Here is a 24736-nt window from a genome sequence, read left to right on the forward strand (position 1 = left end):
CACAACAGCTAGAGGAAACATTACAGTGATCATGTGACACCAACCTCAGACAACCCCGAGAACAAACAGCTGTTTGTTTATTTTTTCTTATAAATGATTCCCATCAGAAAAACAATTAGACAACTTTTTTTTAACCTCATCTGAATTTAACATCGTAACTAAACTTGAAGACTTCTGTGAGTTATTATGTAACGGATAATCACGCTGACAGTCATATGACTCGGTTAATGTTTATGAACTCTGACACTCAGCTGCACAAATCTCTGCTTCAAAAAGACGGTGCACTCATGCAACCAACTATACACGATTATTCTGCAGCTCAGAGGCCTGTCCTATCAGAGGAAATGTTTGACAGAAATGTGATCTGAGTCTGAATCAGAAAAATACATTTTGAAAATTTACCCCATTTCAAATGTGTCCAGATAAACAGAACTACATGTAACAAAGCAGCTTTAGTATTGCAACTGCACGTATGTTTATCCTACTATATCTGTAGAATGAAAAAGCACATACCTGAAGAGGAGAAGCAGCTCTCACCTGTGCATGTCTGTCTGTGCACCTGAGTGCTGCTTCAGGAGCATCTCTCACAAGACACAGCAATTTCCAGCGTCCAAAGTCCTCACACCTTGTGATACGAGGCTTCCGGAGGTGAGGTCTCTACTATAACACCACCTGATGGATTCCTCATCAATAAAACACCACTTTTTATTGGGCCAAACAGACATGATGTTAGTTTGTGAAGGGATTTTTAGTCAGGTATTAAAATAGAAATGATCGTGTGTGATGCACTGAGGAGGCCCTGCGAGAGTAGACCTGTGTGACAGCTGCTGCTGCATTCAGATGTCAGCGTGGAAATGCCGGACATACCCACTCTGTCACTGTATCTCATGACAAAACTCAGCAGCAGCATTTCTATCTGCTCCCTGTCTGCTTACTGTATCATAACCTCTTTAACGCTTCAGCAGCAGGAGTCACGTTCATTCAGCTGTCACAACATCACTCTGTGTGCGCTGAAACGGATCAGAATGTGAGAAGTTGTTACTGTTATTTAGCCACTCCAGGATGTAGTCAGGCCACAGGAAACGGCTGACGCTGCATATAAATCTGCCTACTCATTTATGTTGACAACTGCATTCTGCAGAGATGGTGTTACAATTCAGTTTATGTGTTGGTGCAGGGAATTTAAGAGGACTTAAATGATACTTTTACTCACCACAGGCATCTTTGCGGTAGAAAAACCTGCTCAACAAGCCTCTGCGACAAACAAGCAAAGTTTATCAAGAGGAAAAAGGTTGGTGAGACTTTTTGTACACATTAGACCCGAAAATCAAAGTATCTGAATAACCTTTGACCTTAAAGTGAGACAAAGGAGATTATTTGTCCTATGAAGAACATAGTTATGAGGCGTCCACTGAGCTCAAAGTTTTAACTGTATGATTGTCTCAGTCATATGTTTTTACGTCAGAGGAAGGATATTTGTTTTGGTGTGTGTTCTTCCTTGGAAATCCAGTTAAAACCTACAAGCTATCTGTTATATGTTAAGTTCGTGAGGCTGTCCAGTTATCTTACTTATTAGTACAGCTGACCCATCAATCTTCCTACCTGTCTGCTCTGCCTGTACACGTTTGTGTATTGAATGCAATCCATTACGAGCTAATGCTAGTGAGGTTAAAGCAAAAATATGATCAGAATGTAGTTTGATATGAATGAGTATGACAGCGATGCCCTGGGTTCAAAGATAATGTTTTGAGAGGTGATGTGAACATTTTTCTGGTGGGATACTTTAGAAAAATCTTGGTCACTGTGCTCCCCCTTTCTTCTTTACTTTTGTAAGCTGCCTACCTGAATTTGAGATGCAGGTATGCAGGTGACACAGGGGAAAACGCAGTACAGAAATCTAAGGTCCCTGAACGTACACAGTCTTCTTCACTAGCTTAAATGCTAATTGCAGTCAGACTTTCTTTGTGTGTTCAAATTAATGTATCCAACTAACACATACCCATGAGCTCTTTTCTGAAGCACTACAGAGCTTTTTACGGTTTTTCTCAGTTGCTTTGGTACATTTCTGGAGTCATCCTCGCAATTTGCAAAACAATAAGTTCATTTCTCAAAATAGTTTGTACAAGTAGCAAAACACCATGGATTACCTGCAAAAGCCAGTCTCTTTCTCAAAATTCTCAGTTCCTCCCTCAAAAATAATTTTCATTGTCAGTGAATGTGTCAGTGCATCAGATTGAAAAGTTCTCGTGCCATTGTGTATGGACATGACAGTTAAAGTGCTTAGTTATGTTGTCAGTATAACAGTTTACTGTGGAGGGACGTTCTGATCTAAATGATGCCTTAAGTATTAATTACAGCTGTTGTAAATGTTGTAAAAGTTACATCTTAGTGTGTGTGTGAGATTGATTACAAGAGACTGGACAAACTACACTACACTTTACACTTTCACTAGTTATGCTGTAATTTCTTGACTGATCCTTTCATTGGGGTACAGAAAGGAGAAGAAGGCGCTGCATAACACAAAGACAAAAAAACAAACTAAAAACAAGTAAGAAATAAAAGTAAAGTAAAAAAGTAAAACTGTGAACTTAGGACAGTCTCTATAGGGAAAACTGTCCATGCAATGCTATAGGAATTATAGTGCAGTGAAGTCTTCCTACATCTCATTATGTTCCTGTACGATTGTTGTTCTTCCAGCTTTTGGCTGCACCCTTCAACCAACCTTGGCCGTTGTAAGCTTCTAATTCAGAGCATGGACCACAAGTGTGATAAATATTTATTTTCTTTTTACAGAAAACTTACCAGTTGATGGTTCATGAGATAAACCTTTTAGCTGTTTCAGAAAACTGGTTGATCATTGGTTGATCTGATGCTCACACATTTCCATTTGTTAGAGAAAGTCAAGATTGACAAGGGAGCAATTCACCAATCCAGACAGATTTAGAAAAAAAAGTCTAATGGAATCTTGTGGAAAGATGTTTGACATATTATGTTAATTTCTTCAACCTTTTTGTATGTTAAGACTTATGCAATGAACTCATGACTAAATGTTGTGAGGGGTTACACTATTCAACAGAGACTCACGATAATCCATTTTGATCAACATGACATAAGCAGCTGATAATGTTAGTAACAGTGGAGAATTGTACACAATCATTTGCATGGATGTGCCAAAGCATTTGCAATTTTTTTGCAAGTGACACAATGGTGTAAAGATTGAACAAGTCATTTTGAGATTTTCAATTCTGATCTGAGAAATGAACCAAAGCAACTGAGAAAAACTGTAGAGTCTCTTCTCCCTCTGTGGTCCTCTGCCCTGTAACACTGCTGTTTTCATCACTCTCTTTATCAGTTTGTGAGCAAAGGCTCGATTACAATGGAAACAGGTTCACATTCTGTGACGCATAAAAACTTAGAGCTCCCCCTACTGACTGGCTGAAGTATAGGTTATAAATCCTTCCTTATGTAATAGTTAACAACTATACACCATAAAATATGTTTGGAAATGTTCAACTCAACCTTGCTTTGTTCAAGTTATGATGAGGTAAAGAGGCAGGTCTTTGGCCTCTTTGGGTACCTGCCTGTCATTCAAGCCAGCCATACCCTCATAAGGGCAAAACTCATGAGTTTAATAGCTTCAAATACAATGAGTTATATAGAAAATTAACCCAACATATAATGCCCCAAATTAGATATTCAGACCCAAATTGCAGTTTTAACCAGGCTGCTAATGTGTTTGTTTTTGCTGTAAAAATCAGTTTTTTTCTTTCTCTGGTGATTTCTCATTTCTGGTGTTGCTACTGTCAGCCTCAACTGGACTCTCAAAGAAGTACAGTTTTTGGCCCCTGCATGGGTTTTATATTGTATCAGAGTTTGCTGCTTGTTCAGTAAATGATTCATACTCTTCTCATGTTTTCTGTCGTTAAATTTCGATTTTACCATGTTGATGTATGCTCCAGAGTTCATTCTCTAGGTGATTTAGTTTTAATTATGGTGGATGTTAAAAAGAAAACAGAGATTTAAGTGTTAAAAAGAACTCAGTTTGTGCCTTAAGTTGATGTGTTGATTAAAGAAGTTATCTAAATAGAGATAATTTGTTCTTCATCTTGTTAGTTGAAGTGTCCCACCTGTGGATGAAAGTTTACTATTGAGATATGTCTAAACTGATACGGCTTTTCCTGTTTCCTGTCAAATCCTGGAGTCATCATGAACTGTTATGATCGTGATCATGATGACCTTGAGAAGAGAAATTATTTACTCGCTTCCTCTTATAGAGGAAAAAAAAACACTCAGCACTATTTTTGAGCATTAGTGACATCTAACAACCAGAAGATGGCACCAGAGTAACAGTAAACCCCATCAACAGCTGATGTGGTTAAAGGGTAATCTGACTGTTGGCTTACTGACAAAACATTTGTTAATATAATAATCAAGGTGAGTGCTCATGTAGGGTATAATTGTTGTGATATTAAAGGTATGTTTGGCTTGTTTTCTCACCAGTTTACACTTCAGTTTGACAGTGTGAAAATATGACAACAACACTTTGGTTACTGAACAGTTAACCGTGTGGTCAGGCCTTAAACAGAGAGTAATGTGTGTGCTGTCAGCCTTCTGTGTAGGTTTCACGCTCTGCAATAAAAGAAGAGAGAAGCAATCAGAGAGTGATTGAGCATGGAGCAGAGGAAGGAGGGGGAGTCAGACAGTCTAACCCACAGAACAGCCAGTTCTGGCCTGAACAGCTGAGGACTGAGCAGGTCTCCTTCCTCCTCCTCCTGCTGCTGCTGTGTGCTCCTATGAGCGCCTCACATGGAGACACATGTGACACACAAGGCACAGCAGGATACAGTCTGCTGCAGCCCACAGTGAACACAGGAGCGCCCTCTGCAGGCCTGAGAGAGCTCAGATGAGCAGGAACGTGCTGGCTGTAACAGGAACACACAACAACTTTGTTAGTCTGCATAATAAAAGGACAGATAAGTGCAGACAGATTTGTTTTTGACACGTTCTTACAGGGAAAACGCCCTCTGTGCTCACATTGCATGACACACACTGGTTTGTACGTTTGTAAGAAAGGTCACTGCAGCTCTCAGGCTAATGTTGACAAGAGGCTCATTGTTAAAGGGGGAATGTCAAACCCAATCACACAGCTGCTTGGCTGTTAGAGCCTTTGCTGCTCACATGCAGCGACAGATAAGATCACTGCTGCTGAAAACTACAGTTGTGTAACCTACTTTGCTCTCTAGGCTGCAGGTTCACTTCCTTTTGCAACTGTACTGTAAAATTACCCATTAAAGGTTAAAGAAGTTACCGTTCATAAAATAATTTGACATATTTGCAGTAAAACGCTGTAAATAAAACAGCTTCTGACCTGAGGTGTTTAAGTTATACACTGATGATCATTTCAGCCCACACACCATTCACACGCTTTACTCACTATAGCTGGACTATATATCTGCCTCATATTAAATTTTTAACCTACAGATGAAGCATTGTGAGTTCAGGATGTTGTAGATCATGTGAGTCAGCTGCACAGATACAGTATCAGCTCTGGACCAGTCCCAGGATCGGGCAGCCGTACACCTGGCAGGAGGCCACAGGGGCGCCACAGGAAGTTCTCCTGTGTCAGCCTTGAACTGAAACCACAGCACAGACAATAGGATGGCAGTTGACATCTCACTTAAGGCGTCGCTGTTGTGAAATTTTACCCAAAGTCTTTATCTGATGGCCTTTTCCGAGTGGAGAAAGTGAGATTAGAATCTCTGTTAAAAGTTTGACACAGAGTTGGGGTGAAAGATGCTCAAACTCATTTCCTTATCAGCAGCAACACAAGCACAACATTTATCCGTGCTGTTCAGTGTGAAGCTCTTGTCTTTGGAAAGAGCAGCAACACACAAGTAAAGTGTAAACATGAACTAAAATAAAACTGTCTAATGTCAGCACCAACAAGAATAATCTCTTTGTTCAAACTGTTTGGTCACGTGTTGACTCGTATTATGATGTGAGAAAAGATCAGTTCACATTGGCTTGTGACTCATAACAGCTGAGAAAGATTTAAAGTGGTTTGAGAAAGGGAGATCATAGTTTGGGTGCAAAATTCAACATTTTTAATAAAGCTGTCACATGATGACATGATAAAGCTCTCAAATGTCAAAATAGTGTTTTCAATGATTAACTCTGAAGGGTTAGAAGAAGAAAAAAAGGCCACTTTATTTGATTTCACCACAAATTTGACTTAAATAACAAGTGCCAAGATTACCCTTTATATAGTTCTCGCTGAAATACTTTGAATACTTTGAAGTTTAACATTTTAACCTGAGCGTGTTATTGGAAGATAAAACAAGAATTTTTACTTTTGTTAATGTTTTTTTCCTTTATTTCTGTCTTAACCACTAACTAGTGACAGGAAATTTGCAGAACGAGCAAAACAAACAAGAAACAAAAAAATAACAAACAAAGCCAACAAAGAAAAAAAAACTAACAGGCTTGGGAAGTGGCCTTCTTGATTTGAAAAAAAAAAAAAAAAACGTTTAAAAATGGCATTAATGTAGCGCAGAAATGTTGTAGACAAAACATACAGACGTAGATGAGGGATGTAGCTTATACACATAGATCGGAGGAGAAAAAAAATGTTGTGTGTTTGTGTAATAATGAATTACAGTCAGGATAAAACTCAATATCAATTGTTTATCTGCACCAGCAGAAAGTGTAAGATATGTTACTTGCTTGTTGTAGCACTTGGTAAACTATCCCCACAGTGAGGTCTTCTAAGTCTGACAGAAAACTGTGAAAACGTCATTCTTAGACAGACTGGATTAAGTTTGTTTGGGGTTCATACAGATGGACTTCAGAGTTTATAGTGAACGGTTAAGATGAAAGATTTAGAGGATTCATAATGACTAAAATATGGGTGTAGAACCACTAAACACATCATTATTACTCTTAATCAATGATTCAATAGAGTGTAACTAATCAAAGATTGGTTTTCCCCGTGGCAAAACACCATGCACTTGATCTTTTCTCCACTTGATGTTTTATCTGAGTCTATTAAACAGTGGTCATCTGTAAATGTGTCACATTACGAGAATAAAAAAGACCCGTCAGGTCCTAGATTCAAACTCTTTTTCAAACATTGTTGTTTTTCCCAATTCTGTCAGAGCTATGATTTACTTTTACAAACTCTAACAGTAAAAAATAGGATCAATAAAAAGATATTTTTGTTGTTTAAAAAAAGCACTGGAGCTCTGAGTTCACAAGTGTATTGTATATCTAGATCATCTACATCTACAAAACAAGATGAAGCATGAACGATTCAATCATGAAATGTTACAATAATGTTAAATACCTTTCCTAACATTCTATAGAAATCTCACATTTTATTTTTTATGACTTTCATGTTACAAAAATTTTATAATAAAATGAACTCCACTCCATGCTACGTTATCAGCTGTGGTCTCAGGTATGGAGGACCAGATAACTCAGCAGGTGTGGCTTTCATCTCACTTTTTTTGAGTTTTTCTTTAAGAAAAAAAAAAGACATACATCATCTATGACAGCATCCATGCTGCTGCACTATCTATCTATCTATCTATCTATCTATCTATCTATCTATCTATCTATCTATCTATCTATCTATCTATCTATCTATCTATCTATCTATCTATCTATCTATCTATCTATCTATCTATCTATCTATCTATCTATCAGGCGTGATGTTTAATTTGGCAGCTTCCTTGTCTTCCTGGTTGTAATTCTCTTCCTGATGTGTGTGGTAAAGTTGTTGAAATCTGACACGTCTTCTGACTAAAAAAGAGATTGAATCCCTGAGATAGTATCCAGAGACAGGGAGGAGGAACTGGGGCACAGTTTTGCATGCCTGAAGCTTTGTCAAACCGTGTCACTATATCTCTGAATGTGGGCCATCTCTGCTCACAGCTTGACTCAAGAGAAAACAGGGACACTCGAGTCAGTGGCAGCAACCTGAGAGGCAGCACTGTGAATGTAGGTTGACTATGGGTTATGTAACCTGGACTCTGGACTGAGAGCACAGTGATAGTTCACTCTGGCAGGTATGACACAGGATCATCTGTCAAACACACAATAAGAAGAGCAACTTTAAGATGTAATAATGAGGTTAGGAATCAGTCTCTAGGAAGTAGTAACAGAATGTATTACTGGAAGCATGACCACTGCTGTGCTTTAGAAGTGAAATATTAATTTATGACTGTGACTCATCTCTTTCAGTCTTCGTGCCGCATCAGTGTGGTCTGAGAAGTCACACTGTGCGTGGTAACAGCCTGCAAAAGGAACAGGAAACTCCAACTGTATTGCACAAAATGTATTTTTGGACAGGCAGTGTGATTGTGCTAAAAATAGCCACGTATCCTCACGTAGTGCTTTGATCATGGGTTATTTGTTAGTCACAATGATATCATAGGGTTGAAAAACACAGAGTGGATAAATCCTCGAGCTGCATAATCTCCCTTCAAACATTTGAACAAAAATGGCAGCAGTTGTTTGTCACAGGTTTGAGCTGCAGCATGTCCACTCCTGTCCTGTTGCTCTGTCTCCCTTGTGTTTACTCTGCATACAGGTCAGTGGGATAGAAACGCACACATGCACCAAAGTGATCCCAGACAAAGTGGGTCACACTTTCATAACACACTTCCACTGAGCACCGAGGTCAGGTCGAGCCCTCCTTCCCCAAGCATGAGTGTGATGACAAACTGATTTTTGGGTGTTAGAGCTGTTTTTGTTTCTGAAAAGCTTTTCTGTGTGAGTCAGGGTCAAAGATCAACAGTATAATCTTGGACTTTTCCTTCTGTTCAGCCCTTGCTCTGTTTGTCAGCTTTTTCCAGCGCTCAGCTTCATTTTCCTCCTTCCTTCAAAGCATCCTGTGATTATCTGTAAAAGCAAAGACACAGGAATGTTAATTCAAATGCTTTTTCACTCCTCAGTTGAGTTTACAGCTCAGACAGTCAAAAAACGAGCAAAGTTTGACCCACATTACATTCCACATAACACGGAAGGAGGGAAGTTTTTTTTTTTTTCTTAAGGCTTGACTTCCAAATTATTGATCCTGCCCATCTACGTCCTCTCTGCACTGCTGGGTGTTTCCTGAAGCGTCTGCCTCAGATCACTATTACAGTGGTACAGCAGTGAGTCATATTACAATGATGTAAGATAAATACCTGGACGTATGTGTCATCTTTAATAGAGGTCTGATCTCCATTTTAAATGGGGTCTGAAAGTACTTCACACAGACATAAAAGACCAGACAGTCTGGTGAGGTAATAACAGGAAATGAAGCCACGGCTAGATAGTTATGTTGAAATTGTAATACCAGTGAATTTGTTTTATTTAAAATGAAGCCCATGTTTGTTTGTTTTTTGTTTTTGTATTTTTTTACAATTACCTTTTTGATATTAAAAAGATCACATTTCATGGTTTAAAACTGAAGGAATTTGTATTTGAGGTAAAGCTATTGATAATTAGACATAAGTGTAGTTGTATAAGACTTTATTTTCTATTCTATTCTTTATTTATTTTTTTTTAAAGTGAAGTTAAGGTACCAAATGAGTTTTAAAAATGACCTATTTACTGAAAGCATTGGGTGCAGTACAATAGGGTGTGTCATTATTATTGTAAAAAAAAGTCCAAGTTTTATTGGAGAAAAAAGTGTAGGTAAAACAATCCTATATGTCATGTGATTATATGTGTTTTTACCCGTTTAATGACTTAATGACTGTCCTCAGATATCACCATCTGGAGGTTAAAATGTGATTTAATTTACCATCACATCAGTGGTTGTAACGCAAACACAAAGAGCTCTGTGGGAAGCAGTGACAGTTATGTGCGTCTGCTGCCTCTGCGTGTGTCACCGTCTGCGTCAAAGCAGTCAGGGGAGGCACGAAGATGAAACATTTAAGGCAAGATGATTCGCTGCATCTACTATCCCTATTTTTCATGTTAGTCAGCTAGCGTTAGCGAACTGGAGGACGCAGGACTGGAAGATACTGTTGTGATTCATTTTTAGGTTTATCTGTTTATTTAGCTATTACGTTTGTGAATGTCTTAGTTTTTGAGCTGGAGTAGACACGTTATGATGTTTTGATTGAAAAAAAAAAACCGGACTTGTATCCGGTGAACGTTGAGATTCTCACACAATTCTGTCGATTTCCTCATTTCAGATATGTTTTCAACAATGAAAAATAGTGTTTCGTGACTTTTTAGCTTTTCTATAAAGTGGTAAGTCTAACTAGCTAAGTTAGCCGTTCTGACAGCTGCACGCATGCGCAGGGTCCACCGAAGTTTGAAGACGAGGTGTTATCTTGTTCCTGGTAGTGGTATCTTTGGAAGCTCTCAGCCAGTCCTCTCATGTTCACACTGGTACTACTGTGAAGCTTCACATAAACACAGAGAGACACACAATGCTCAGCTGGCTGGACCGCGGACTTTACTCATAACTTCGTGTCATTTACAGCCTTCTTTGATACTATGCTGCATTTTATTTTGTGGTGAGTAACTCGTGAATTTTCTTCTTCTAAGGACATTACGGGTTGTTACACGGGGTATTTTGTTTTAAATACACACTTCTCCTTTTAGATGTTTATGACTTGTTTTTACTTGGTCACTGGGGTCCAAAAGCTTGAACGAACTTCTTATAACAAAGACTCAGACTTAATGCCTTGTTTTTACTAATCTGTTTTCAGACAGAAGTTTTTTGTGCTTTAGTGAGCCTGTAAGTGTTTGACAGACTGAGAAATACAACTTAGAGAGTAACAGACAAACTCAGAAATAAACTAACAGAAGACTGGGGTTCAGTGTTATAATTGTGGCTGACATGAGGGGTGAAGAGGTCACCTGTCTAATGACTGTGGTTGTGTTTAACAGGAAGCTACTCCTGCTCTCCTCCTCTCACACATTCCTGTGGGGATCTAAGACACGGCACAGAAATTAACACAGAGTAATTCAGCGTCATGATTCTCAGTTGCGTCACCAAAAATGCCCTGCAGCCTTTAACAACTCCAGTGTCTTAATACTGTACACCCTCCACTCTGCGTTCACGTGAGCGCGCTCGTGCACGTTGTGCTTTTGCTGCTTTGAACCTTTAAATTATAGATGTCGCTCAGTGGAGACCCACGTGTACACTAAAGACTCCCTCAAATGTAATAAATATAATTTAACTGAGACAAGAATAGCAATAGCATGGATTCAGACTCTATTTTTGTGAATATTTAAGAGTCATGTCAAGTCATGTCAGAGTGTTTTTCCTGCACGGATAAATCTCTTAACACCCCCCTGCAGCAGAGGATCATACAGTGTAAACAGTGTTAAAGCACAAGAAGCTGTCTCTTGTTTCACCTCTTATTTGCTGGTGGATCCAGGAAGTGTCTCACATTGAGTGCACACACACACACACACACACACACACACACACACACACACACACACACACACACACACACACACACACACACACACACACTGGTTCAACTATTTGCTTACTATGGACAATCAGAGGCTTCTTGCAGAGGACTCTGTCTTTGGAAAACACACTTGCTGTACTGTTTTCAGCAGCTCACATTTCTCTTGTGCACCAGAGGAGGAGTCAGTCTAAATACTGGTCAGCTGCTTGCATTACTGTCACTCACTGGACCATGATGAAGTTTAAGGCATCTTAAGGTCAAACCATAGGAAAGGAAAGTTTGGACTTAAAGTTTTAAAACCTTCATCTTGAGCTTGGGGAACTGTAAAACAAGACGTGTCCAGTTTGAGTATTGCATTTTTCACTTTTACTGCAGGTAAAATGATAAAATCTGAGTTTAATGACAGCTTAAAAGTTGTGGAGTTTAGTGAATCAATGTACATTTAAATGATGTTTTTCTGTTTTTAGTCTCTATCCTCTATTGTTTCACAAAATGACAGAACACTTTGTTCACTCATTACTTGTGTAACAGCCTATGTTGGACCAGACTAATTCCAGCTTTCCTTTGCTCAAACAGCTCTCTTTCTACAACACAATCCTCTCAGATTTGTCTTATCCCCATTAGCTTTAAACAGCCCTGCTAAGGTTTGTAACCCTGAAATTACTCGTGTTTGGATTTCTCTTCCATGTTCACATCCAAAAATAGCAGCCACTTGAACCATTACACCCCCTCAGTCCTCAGCAGGCAGCCACTGGACGCCCCGTTTCCAAGTATTCTCCACAAAAAACTTGAGGAATCATTGGAATGTTAATTACTCTGCGGAGAAAAGAAAAAGATCTGTTCAGTTTTTTCCTCTCTCTTATTTTTTTCCCCTCTCTCTCTTAAGCGCTCAGCTGGTTGTAAGGGGGAAGTCAGGATTCCAGGTCATATTTGTGCACTTATAAAACATGAGTCTGATTAACTCGATCAAGATGTAATTAGCTTAAACAAACTTGTGTACTAAAACTGGTTTGACCAGCAGAGTCGCAGGAGAAAGGACGCCTCATTCCTGCAGAAGTCTTGTTTGAAAGACAAGTTATTTGACTGTGTACATTTGGGCTCAAACAGGACAGGAACACAGCTTTGTTGCTGTGTTGTTTTCTTCATCACTAATTCATTTATTTCCATAGGAAAGCAGAAAGCAGTGCTGCTGTGGGCTGAGTATTGATCTGCACGTGTGTCACCACAGTGCAATGAATATTTAAACCTTGTTCTGTCTGTTTACACAGAATGTATCTCAACCACAACAGCCAAACAATGAGAGGCATCCTGAAGAGAAAGTTCACAGAGGTAGATGACAATCCCTGCTACTCCTCCTCCTCCTCCTCCTCTCCTGCCTCCTCGGAGTGGGAGTCAGATGGGGAGAGCAGCTCCTCTGAAATCAACCAGGATGTCACACCTCACAGCATGTCTTCACCCACCAGTTCAACCCGTAAGTCTCAAGCCCACAACCACTGTGTCGTTTTTTTTTTTGTTTTTTTTTGCCCCACTTTCAAATAATGCAAACCTCCTCCTTATCAGGCCGTTTTTCCATCTGTGTTTTATAGGAGTGTCTCTTATCAGCCTGCGGCAGCGTGGGTCTGAAAACGCTAAGCTTAGTGCGGCTCCAGATAATAATGCACAGAGAATGACTCGCCTCTGTCCGCTCGGGTGAAGATCATTTGCCTGAGCAATAGGATGTTGTGGAATAGATTTGAATACCAAGGTCCCTCCAAACAAGTTATATCAAATGCCCATATTAAGATAACACATAACTTCACAGAGGGTTTCTACTGGCAGAAAAAAAATTCAGGTGTTGTGTTGCAGTCTTAAACACAGGTTTGTTGTTTTCACATTGAGCAAACAGTGCCACAGTGTGGAGCTTTTCAGACTCACAGAGCAGCTGAGACCAGCTTAGTCATCTGCTCTCAGTTGTTTACTGGCTGTTTGAACCAGAGTTCAGCCTCAGATACGTGTGAGGGCTAGATCATTTGTTGAAGCCAAACTGTTAAAACAAACAGAAAACTGAGAGATACCAGACACTTAATTGCAAAAATCAATCATGAGAGCAACTAATGAAAGAGGAAGTTATCATTATGTCATTAACTTTAAATGAGCAGCAGGTAGAGTCTGTTTGTCTCAGTCCCTCCCCATACAGTTAATCTGCTGTATGGGATCCTCTGCCTGGTATTTCCTCCTCACATGTATGTTCAAAGATCGACCCAGGCCACGGCTGTGAAACACCTGAAGTGTGTCCCCTGGTGGCCACTCAGAGACCTACAGAAAATAAACCCTTAACATATATTTACAGAGATTAGTATTCAATTCTTGTGCTGTAAGCGACAGGATAAAGTATTTAATTTTCCATCAACTTTTTGTGGTGTTTCTGGTTATTGTGGTTGAAGGATTAGTAATCACAGACCAAGAGTGAATATTTTTTTTTGAGGTAACTTTACTTTTTACATCTTCATGTTTTGTGACCTCACCTAACCTGACTCACGCTTTTCTGATTTTTTTTTGTTTTTTTTCTTGTCTATCCAGTGCGGTCCATCCTGAAGAGGCCGAAACTTTCAGGCTCACAGAGCAACGTGCGCTTTGACCAGGTGACGGTGTTCAGTTTCCCGCGCTGTCAGGGCTTCACCAGTGTGCCCAGCCGAGGAGGAGCTACTCTGGGCATGGTCCGGAAACACAGCAGCCTGCAGAGATACACGCTGGCAGAACATGCACTGGAGCAGCGGCGACGGCACAGAGAGATGCTCAGAGAAAAACAGAGAGAGGAGAGGTTCGAGGCATTGAAACAAAAAGTGAGTATTTCACTTTCACTTTAGGTTTCAGCTCTCGTCCGTGCTGCAGTTGACTAACTTTGAGTTATTCTGATTCTAGTTGATCACCAGTGGGGCCATTGATCAGAGAGACGCAGAGAAGCTGTCAGTGGATCAGATCTCCGGTGAGGACATTGACGTCCACATCAGTGATGCTGAGCTGGAAGAGGGAGGTTTCCTGCAGCCGTACTCCTCCAGACAGCGGCAGGCTCTCCTCCTGGCAGCAGGAGTGAAGCGCATAGATCGAGAGGAGAAGAGGCAGCTTCATGCTCTGAGAGTCTCCAGAGAGGCCTGTGGATGTGACTGTCAGGGCTTCTGTGAGCCAGAGACCTGCGCCTGCAGTCTGGCAGGGATCAAGTGTCAGGTACAACACAGATGAAAACTCCTTCAAAATAAGTTAATGAAACCAAGATTTAAAGTCAAACATTAATTCATTTAGCTCATGCCAATGTTCTCAACTGTAGGATAAATATTTAAATCTCTGTTTGTTTTTTAACTTTGTCTTCTCAGTATTAATGATGTGTCATTATTTTAAAACAGAGTTTATCATTTGAACTCTATTAGCAGTGCTATCACTGTGAGAATGGACCAATCAGTTGAAAATTTCAGACAGAAATATTGGAAACATGCAGACAACCCTTTATGCTTTTAACCACATAAGATTTAATGTTCTCTTGTCTTTTGGTGGTTTTAAACTTAAGTCCAGGTTGTCCCTGCTCAACTTTGGATTAGATTACCTGGGCTCTGTGTTGATCTTACTGTGTTTTCACTCACAGGTGGACCGCTTTAACTTTCCATGTGGCTGTAGTAAAGACGGCTGTGGAAACACTCAGGGACGCATCGAGTTCAACTCAAGACGTGTGCAGACTCATTACATCCACACCGCCATGAGACTCAAACTGGAGAGGAGACTGCAGACTGAAACAGTGAGCCAGGAGGAGCAGACAGAGCTTCAGGAAGACCCTGAGCAGCATGTGGACCAGGATGAGCCCTGTCAGGTGCAGAGTGAACAGGACAAGAGCTGCCCCTTTGGGTTCAGCATGGAGGAAGACGTCCTCACCATGCCCCCAACTCCTACCTTTCATTTCAGCCCAGAGCGTTTGGTTGAGGAGAACAGCTGTAGCAGCGACATGACAGAGTCCTCTTCAGCTTCCTCTGACTCTGATACAGGAGGAGGCCTCAACAGGGGTCAGAGTCTGCCTGAGGTTGATGAAGCAATGTCACACTCCCTCGACATTTGTGACTCTGAAAATAAAAATCACTCTGCGTGCAGCCAGATGAGGCAAACAAGAGAGCCACCCGTGCAGCAAAACACAAACTCTATCATCTCCAGCACACAGACAGACAACATGCGAGCACAAACAGACAGTACATTAGTGATCAACACAAACAGGACTTTACTGACTGATTACCTTGATGAGAACGCAAACCAGTCCAGAGACTTCTTTGATGATGACTCTCTTGAGGGCTTCCCTCACACACCCTCCCCCACTGTGGATTATACCTCAGGCATGTACATGGACCTGAGTCTGTCCTCTGACTCTGACCTGGAGTTCTTCGACAGTGACTATACCTCTGGACCTCTGCACAGCTCTTTCAAAGCTCACAGACACACAGACAGCTTTTACCAGCCTCAGCTATTTAGCTCGGTGGACCTGCCACAGTACGAGTCGAGCACCTACCTCCTGGAGTCTCTGATCGGCCTGACTGAGCCCCACACAGAGCAGGGCGTCGATACTCAGCTTGTATAGCTGATTTAGTGCATTCTGGTGACATTAGAAGAGACTGTGTAAAGGTTTAATGTATGAAGCACTGTATGGATTTGTAATATTTTAATGTACAAAGAATGATTGATGAAATATTTTCCTTACTGGATATTTTTTTATTGCCTAAAAACTGCCTTTATTTCAGAGAAAGCACACTTGAGAAATAATATATGTCATGTTTTATTATCCCTGAACATGTATGTTGATCTCTGAACTGCTATTTAATGTCTTATACCATGGCTACAGAGAATATGTGGATTGAAAAAAGGACATACATGACTTTCAAAGAAGCTCTCTGCTTCATTGTAGCTCCCTCATCATGATTCAGTACTGGTTAGACACAACTTGTGTTTGTCTTCATTCATTTCTCCTTTTTGAAAAAGGATTGTCATTCAATTTGTTCAAGGTATTGATATAAAATGTCTCAATGGTAAAAGCAATATAAATGTTGTATTCTGAAATTTTTGCCCCACATATCAGCATTAACGTCCATATTTTTCTGGCAGCTGGCCATGGTGTAAGAGGGATAATCCACTTGAACTGCCCGTTTCATTTTGGATCGTCCCAGTTATGCTTATCAAAATGTTTGTAAGAAATCTCTACTGGAGTCAAAAAAATAAACATTTCTATTTATTTATTCGCTGAGACGTTTTATTACTTGTATATTTCTGTTTCTTGAGTTAATGCAAAGAAGCCAGAGCTGGGAAAGTATCAGGTCATGAGAGCAGTCAAAATGATGCTGAACACTTTTAATGGTATCCCTGTTCTAAATTAGCCCAGTGTTAAAAGTCTGCTATTACAAAAAAAGATATGCAGACACCCTGTATAAAAAATAGGTGTTTTAACATATATATTTTTTCTTGCTAACTAAGAATAAGCCTTCCATATCAATGTAGGAGGGGATCTCTTCCTTGAAGGCTGCTATCTTGAACCACCATGTTTTTACGGCAGCATACAATGAAAAAACTAGAAACAAAAGTGGTTTTGGATGAAGTGAAAGGCTGTGGGGAGCACTGTGGTTGGTTTGAAGAAAGAGAGGGTGGTTGTTTTGTGTACAATAAAGTTTGTGTTAATAAATTTTAATGTTACACAGTGGCGCAACGGTTAGTGCTACAGCCTCACAGCAAGAAGGTCAACAGTTCAAATCCCAGCTTGGCCTGTGAGCCTCTCTGTGTGGTGTTTGCATGTTCCCCCGAGCATGTTTGGGTTCTCTCCTGGTACTCCGGCTTCCTCCCACTGTCCAAAAACATGCTCACCAGGTTAAATGAGCACTCTAAATTGTCCCTTGGTGTGAGTGTGTGTGTGAATGGTTGTCCGTCTCTGTCAGCCCTGCGACTGCCTGGCGACCACTCCAGGGTGTACCCTGACTCTTGCCCAATGACAGCTGGGATAGGCTCCAGCCACCTATGACCCTGAACAGAATAAGGAAAATGAATGAATGTTACAACTTGAAAATGGTGTAGTTTCTGGTCTTCAAAAACCACCGACTGGAGGAGTGAGAAAAGAGGGAGTATTACAATCCAGGATCTGATCTAGGCATCACTTAACATTCCTTTACCTCTGCACCTACTGCCTTTGACATATCAACTTAATTGTTATCCCTGGAGATGAGAAAGCACCAAACAAACTTATAAATAAGCTTGACTTCTCACTTTATGGAAAAAGTGCAGTGTAGCATAACACATCCTCACTAGAAAATGGAGTAAATTATATGTCTGGATAAACATCTTCACTTGTTCACGTGGCTGAAAAAAAGAGGAGATATATAGTTAACCTGCAAACATAGTATAATGAGCCGAGGGATGTTTTTTCTGGAGTGTCTATTGTACTTTTTTAAACTTATATCCTTGAAAGAAAGAAAGAAAGAAAGAAAGAAAGAAAGAAAGAAAGAAAGAAAGAAAGAAAGAAAGGTAAACAAAATGCTTACATGAAATTGTATAACTTCTTTTTTTTTATCACTGGCAGGAATAGGCTTCCATAGCAGCATCGGATTAAAAACAAAAAGGGATTTGTGGCATATGTTTGCGCATGCGCCGTATACGTTTCAGTTCGATACCAGCGGTGTTCGATCATTTTGCCTGCAGACAAGATGGCCACGGACTGTCAGATGAAATAATTCTCTCTCACTTTATTACTTTCTGTCAATTCTGGGCAGTATTTGACAGTTTGTGGCAGACATGGGATTATCACAGAGTTCAGAGGTAGCCGAGGGAGGGACGTATGGATACCACGTGCACGGCGTAAGAAATTTGTTGTCTTTTCTTGTGTTTGGTACAGCGTGTCCATGAGCTTATCAACAGAAAGCTAAGCTAACCATCAGCTGCAGCAGACCCACAGGGTTAACCTGATGAGCTGGCACTGTTTATCTACAGCTACTGTGACTTCACACAATGCATCAGGGACTCAGATAACTATTGTTTCGATTTGGAAACTCTTTATATGTAAAAAGATTCAGCGGGATGAAGGATTGATGCGTCGTAAATCACTTTTGAATTTGCCCAGCCAAGGAAACGTACACACTGTTAACAAAGAGTCTGTACGCATTATATATACAAAGTAACACGGTGACAGAAAAAAAAAATCCCGCTTGGAATAGCAATGCATGCAATGTATAATAATTGTAGAGGTTTTGGTTAGGTAACACAGTGGTTAGCAAAAAAAAGGCTAAATATGAGCTATGCGAGTGATGCACTGAAGCAGGTTTGTACAACTTGGAGTGATAAAGATAAGGTTTGTTTTAGGATTTAGGATTTCCTGCTTCATGATTCAGTGAGTATAATAAATTTTATTCCTTAACTGGTGGTTTGATCATGCTTTTAAATTACATAGCCTCGAGAATCTTTCTACATATAAATAAATTAGGTTGTCCTTAATTATGACAACTTGCAGCTTTTTATGTTGGGGTGCTGTAATGTTAGATGCTGATGTCAAAAAGGAAAACTAGTTTTTCTTGTTCGTCATTCACTGTAGTAATTATTAAATTCCACATAGAATACCAGAAGTGTTGTTGAGCCCAGAGATGACATAGTACCAGTTTTTCCACATGCTTGTGTTGGATTTACAGGTGCAGCAGAACTCTCCTGCAGAAAAGGCTGGACTGCAGCCTTTCTTTGACTTTATACTGTCTCTAGGTGGCAGAAGACTGGTGAGTAATAAACGCTCGATAAACACAGAGTGCACACACAGCAAACTATAATCTCTTTAATCCAAACACACTCTTATCAAGAATTATGATTTGAATATCTGTGATGTCATTTGTCCTTTTGAAAACTGTATTCTCATTAAAAAAGAATGATACAAATATTTAAGATATCCCTTCAAGAGTTAAAGCAACTGTTTATTAGGGATGAACGATATTGGATTTTTGCCAGTATCCGATATGCAGATATATCGAAACCCCTTTTGGCCGATACCGATACCGATACCGATACCGATAATCACAAGTTTGTTTGTTTTTTTCACTGTAAAAAAAGCTAAGTCTATCCTGTACTGGAATTTATATGTTACTCTTATTTTGACGGTCTAATTTGTTTAAGAAACACACATAAAACAAGACAAAAAACATTTGATTTTACCATAAATAAGAAATGTATTATTTTTTCAAACTCAAGACATTCAGTTTTGAAATACAGAAAAATAATTTTGTTAGATCCATGAACTCTAAATGTACAATGCATTTTTAAACATAACCAAGTTGCATTTGATTATTTTAGAGCTACTGTAACAACCTGGTGACAGACACAGAGCTCTGCAGTGCAAATAAATGAAGTGCTACATTTTATTTAAGGAGCTTATTTTTCAGATGGAAAATAATAATAATATAATAATAATAACTGAATAGCATCTTATCGGCTGTGCCTATCGGCAGAAATTTTCAAATCTGCTGATACCGATAAACGTGTTTTTAAGCTTTTATCAGCCGATACCAATATTGTGCCGATAATATCATGCATCCCTACTGTTTATATATTTGAAAACTAGACTAGATAAGAATACATTAAAGATCATTTTAACTGGATGTAGTTCCTCTCAGGCAAGATGACTGTTTCAGATATACAGAGCAACATTCTTCCTAAAAAGAGCAACGCCTCTGCCATCGATTAGTGAAAGAATAAACTGAACTGAAAGCAGGAAGCACGCTATCGCAGATAAATTAACTGTTAATTCTGTATAGAAAAGACCGTGATTGTGAATATCTGAATGGAATCACATATTTCTGTAAACCCACTCTTCTACTATGAATTAAAATGTTTTCCCTCATCCTCCATCTTTTCTGACTCCTGCCATCACTGGTCACCAGAATGAGGAGAATGAGCAGCTGAAGGAGATTCTGAAAGCCAACATGGAGAGGCTGGTGAAGATGGAGGTGTACAGCACCAAAACACTGAGAGTTCGTGAGCTGGAGGTGATGCCAAGCAACATGTGGGGGGGACAGGGCCTGCTGGGGGCCAGTGTTCGCTTCTGCAGCTACCAAGGAGCCAACGAGAACGTCTGGCACGTTCTGGTGAGCGTTTTAAAACGACTTGATCTGATTCTTACATCAACTTTTTACTTATCAGTGCTTCATCTGCTGTTTGTGTCTCCTTCTTTTCTGCAACAGGATGTTGAAGCCAGCTCTCCGGCTGCGCTGGCAGGTCTTCAGCCACACAGTGACTACATTGTCGGAGCTGATCAAGTGATGCAAGATGTAAGCCTCCTGTTCCTTCGATGATTTCCTACTTTAGAAATATTCACGAGTTAATCCAGAGCTTTTGATTTATAGTCAGAAGACTTCTTCTCACTGATTGAGGCTCATGAAGGGAAGCCTCTGAAGCTGCTCGTGTACAACACTCAAACAGATGTCTGTAGAGAGGTGGTGGTCACACCAAACGGAGCGTGGGGAGGAGAGGGCAGGTATGTGACATCAGTGCGGTACATATTCAGCATTTTCTGACACAAAGTCAGAGTGTGAAGCTGTTTCAGACCATAAAGCATGACTATATTTCATAACATCTATGATGTATTTTTAATCATTTGTAATTTTTGTTTCTAGTTTGGGTTGTGGTATTGGTTATGGTTACCTGCACCGAATACCAGCAAACCCTGAAGTTCCCACAGAGACACTCTCCCCCCCGGTTCCTGTGGAGGAACCCTCTGGGCCGCCTGCTCACGGATACACAGAGGTAAACTATATTTATTGCTCCACTTTATTGCTTGGAAAGAAAGTTTTTCCATTAAATCTAGGAATGGAGATGTTATTTCAACACTCTATTTATGTAATCCTCATTTCTTTGCTGTCTCAACTTTTTAATTTTAGGCTCCTTTGTTGGCCCCATCATACCAAGGTGATGATGATGTGTTAGACCTGGATCAGGTTACACTCCAGGAAGCTCCTCTACCTCCTCCTGTGCAGAGAGTCATGGATCCTGGTTAGTTTGGTTATTTTCTGGCTGAACTCCATCATATCTAAAAATGAAAACATGTTGATTTCCTCTGCTGGGAAATGTAGTACCCTATGACTTGGGTGTACTGCACAACTGAGAAGTACAGTACTCTTGCAGCTGGAGTTGTTTCAGTATCTAAACAGACAGTGTCGGCTGCAGAGCTGCTGTCAGCCTGATGATTTGACACTGAGGAAGCCCAGATTTATGTTGTGCTTTTGCTCATACAGGCTGTGCGGCTGTTCTGACCCATTTCCCTAGGCCCTAAAATTTAAAGGTTCCATGTCTCACTGCTTAAATGCAGGTTTATTCATAAAGAATCTTAGTGATCTCTTGTGTTTGTTTCCAGGTTTCTCTGACTCTGAGGGGGCAGTGATGAACCCTGACCCCTCAGACTTGATGGACAGACTGGATCTGTCCATGTCTTCCATCGACATGACCAACACGTCACTGGCTATGCATGAGGAGAAGGAGGGAGACATTTCTGGTATTGGTGAGTCCACACTGTTGTCCTGCTGCTCTCATTTTAAAGTGATGAAGCAGAAAATAAACTGTGAGTTGTTTCCACAGAGGAGCTGGAGGACAGCATGCTGGTAACATCAGCTGCAGAGGAAAAGACACAGGAGCTGAGCTCTGAGGCAGCCATGGACCTCTCCTCTGCTCTTGCTTCCAGTGATGCTCTGTCAGATTCAGGCCTTCCCCCGGCTGAAACGTCTCACCTCATCCCAGAGGTCACTGACCCGCCTGTCTCTGTGAGCGAGGCCAGCATCAGCCCACCTATGAGTGCATCATCTCTCCTCAATGAGTCCTCGGAGCCTCCTGCAGAGCTGGCTGTCCCAGCTGAAGACCTTCCCCCTCCGTCCTCTGTCAGCCTCCTCCAGCCCTCCACTGTGACCGAGCTGATGGCAGAGGATTCAGATTCTCTGGCTCAGGCTATCGAGGAAGCAACAGGGCCAGCTGACGTGTCAGCAGATCCTCTGGATACAGATCCTGCTCAGCACAGTGGCCATGAGAGCAATGAGGATGCACCAGAGGAGCAGCACCTTGAGTAAGCTTGTATCAGGCCATGAGCACAGTGCGGGAGGAAGCTGACAATCACTGGAGCTGTCTGGGGAAACACTAAAGAGGAAGTGTAAGGGAAGAGTAAAGGGAAAGCTGTCCGATGTTCTTACAGACACAGGTCTGTTTGCTCCTGGTATTAACACGAGTCCTGAGTGATCCAGTCTGGAGTGGACAGTTTTTAACAAGTGAAAATGCGCTAAAGGCATATTTAGGACACTTGTGAAGTCGTCCTGGCCCTTGTTGGCCTCATTTTAACAGTTTTTACACTGATGTCTGCTGTGCCACACTGAAAGGCTGCCCAAACCCACTTGTAAAAACTTAGTGTGATGTAATTTTAAAATTCTGGGGAGGGAGACAGCACCTGGGGATTTTACTCATGAGTGCTTCATCTTAAATATTCGATCAAAAGTTTTTATTTAAGTATTTAACTTTTTTATTGCAGAATTAACCCGTTTTTAGTTCTTGCTTTTAAGCTGTGCACCAAATGATTGGCTTTTCACATTCGAGCCTGATGTATCTGGTGGCGTCCTCAGTCCATTCCCACCCTCGATCAGTCAGTAACTTGTGATTGGACCACCCAGGACTCGTGTTAATACCCGGTGTTCACACCTTCAGTCAGAAGCTCCTTAGTGAGGTCAGTTTCACAGAAACCAGCAAAAAACGTTCGTTAAAAAAATCATTTGTTCTTTATATGAGAATTTTAAGTTACTACCTTTAAGGTCAAAATGTGAGCTATGTTTCCTGGTGCAACATCAGAGCTTATACGGGTGACAAACTTTGCCTCTGGTACAATAATGTGGTGCATACTTTTAACACCTCCAAAGATAAACATTAAAATGAGGCAAAGCACAACAGCACCTTCATGTCTGAAACACTATTAAGTTTAAAAGCTAACAGGCTGTGAGCGGCTCACAAGTGCTGTCGTGCTCTTGTGTTGCATCTGCTGCCAATGTTAAGCTAACGCTGCGTCAAATATCAGTTTGTTTTTTACCAGCTGAGAGAATGAGAGAACTTTTAATGTAGTTTAAACACGAGGTTAAGTTTTTCTTTTGTCTTATGAGGGAAAAGTTAATTAGTTGAGGTTTTGACAAGGTCAGTGTGTTTTTAACAGTGATATTCATGAAGCCATGCAGCTTGGGATCTGTCTGAAAAAGAATTGTACTGCTCATATCACTGGAGTTATGTCCCCTCAACTCATCTGACTGTAATTATCCTGATCTATGCAACAGTAGATGAATGCTGCATGTAGCTGACAGTCGCTTCTTTGACACTACACGTTAAAAACATGTTTTGTACCGTAAACATTAAGTCAGAAACAGTGATGCTGCTGTTCAATAAAGGGTTTCTTTTTGAGGGCTTCTTCATGTTTTTTTCACAGAGTAGGTGCTAGTGTGTGTAAAATAATGAAAAGTATTTTTCCAGATATTTTATCAAGTAATTGTATGTTTTATTAGGAATGAGTGCAGAGTCTTCTGATGAATGTGAAATGGGTGAATCTGATGGTCAAACAATCATATCACTGAATTAAAAAAACAAAATGTCCCTTGTGTTTTTTCTCTTTTTTTTACACTACTCAGCTCAACACAGAACCACGTATACTTCTCATAAATCTCTCTTTGTTAAACCATTCCAATTTATTTCTTCCATTGCCTAAAATATACATATTTCACAAATTATTACAACAAGGGATATTGCAGTGTTACGGCCTAATTTCTGAGACCCATCGTTGTTTAGAGTGATTTTTTTGGCCAATCAGAGCTCACTTAATGCGTCCCCGTTATGGCGTTACACACACACTCATCATGGCAAAATTAACAGCAGAAAATTTACAATGAAATGATCTATGCGTCTGCGTGGTGTCATACCAAGACAGAGATGGTTGTTACTGTTTTATTTCACTTTGGTGAATTTACCCCGTGTTTGAATATCCATAATCTGCTGGATGAGATTCCCCTTCAAGTTATACTCATGACTGATTGAAGTCCTATTGAATCTAAATGAAATATACATTAGGAACAGCCTCACTGTTACCAGAGTCACTGCTCATGACCGCAGCATAGAGCGAGGAAGCGTGAGTTACTGTTAAAGATACACATCTTATATATTATTTCCCCTTTGCTAAAATGACTTGGACGACTACGAACATTCTTAAGAGTAAAACTGCAATTTCTGGGTTGTAGTGATAAACAAATGCAATTTTTTTTCAACATCCAAGTCAGATT

At 40.4% G+C, this 24736-nt stretch overlaps 2 protein-coding genes across 2 annotated transcripts; both read left to right on the forward strand.

Annotated features, from left to right (window-relative positions):
* Nucleotides 1–10357: 10357 nt before the first annotated feature.
* LOC141803858 (cysteine/serine-rich nuclear protein 1-like) lies at nt 10358–16669 on the forward strand. Its single transcript, XM_074687889.1, has 5 exons — nt 10358–10514; nt 12695–12897; nt 13986–14248; nt 14328–14630; nt 15043–16669. Exons 2-5 carry the CDS (start codon nt 12696–12698, stop codon nt 16015–16017), a joined length of 1743 nt encoding a protein of 580 aa, XP_074543990.1. The 5' UTR covers nt 10358–10514; nt 12695; the 3' UTR covers nt 16018–16669.
* A 1425-nt stretch (nt 16670–18094) lies between these two features.
* gorasp1a (golgi reassembly stacking protein 1a) lies at nt 18095–24045 on the forward strand. The gene is made up of 9 exons (XM_074688342.1): nt 18095–18272; nt 19097–19177; nt 20333–20536; nt 20633–20719; nt 20795–20925; nt 21065–21194; nt 21329–21440; nt 21802–21945; nt 22023–24045. The coding sequence occupies exons 1-9, from the start codon at nt 18210–18212 to the stop codon at nt 22502–22504; spliced, it is 1434 nt and encodes a 477-aa protein (XP_074544443.1). The 5' UTR covers nt 18095–18209; the 3' UTR covers nt 22505–24045.
* The last annotated feature ends 691 nt before the right edge of the window (nt 24046–24736 follow it).

This window comes from Halichoeres trimaculatus, unplaced genomic scaffold (assembly GCF_033239565.1).
Source record: "Halichoeres trimaculatus isolate MK-OKI-2021-1 unplaced genomic scaffold, fHalTri1.1 fHalTri1_scaffold_15, whole genome shotgun sequence".
Lineage (NCBI taxonomy): Eukaryota > Metazoa > Chordata > Actinopteri > Labriformes > Labridae > Halichoeres > Halichoeres trimaculatus.

Coding starts and splice junctions, on each gene's coding strand:
- gorasp1a (XM_074688342.1), top strand. CDS start 18,210: ATGGGATTATCACAGAGTTCAGAGGTAGCCGAGGGAGGGACGTATGGA. Junction 18,273..19,096: donor ATGGATACCACGTGCACGGC/GTAAGAAATTTG, acceptor TTGGATTTACAG/GTGCAGCAGAACTCTCCTGC. Junction 21,946..22,022: donor GGGAGACATTTCTGGTATTG/GTGAGTCCACAC, acceptor TTGTTTCCACAG/AGGAGCTGGAGGACAGCATG.
- LOC141803858 (XM_074687889.1), top strand. CDS start 12,696: ATGTATCTCAACCACAACAGCCAAACAATGAGAGGCATCCTGAAGAGA. Junction 12,898..13,985: donor TTCACCCACCAGTTCAACCC/GTAAGTCTCAAG, acceptor TTGTCTATCCAG/TGCGGTCCATCCTGAAGAGG. Junction 14,631..15,042: donor TGGCAGGGATCAAGTGTCAG/GTACAACACAGA, acceptor TTTCACTCACAG/GTGGACCGCTTTAACTTTCC.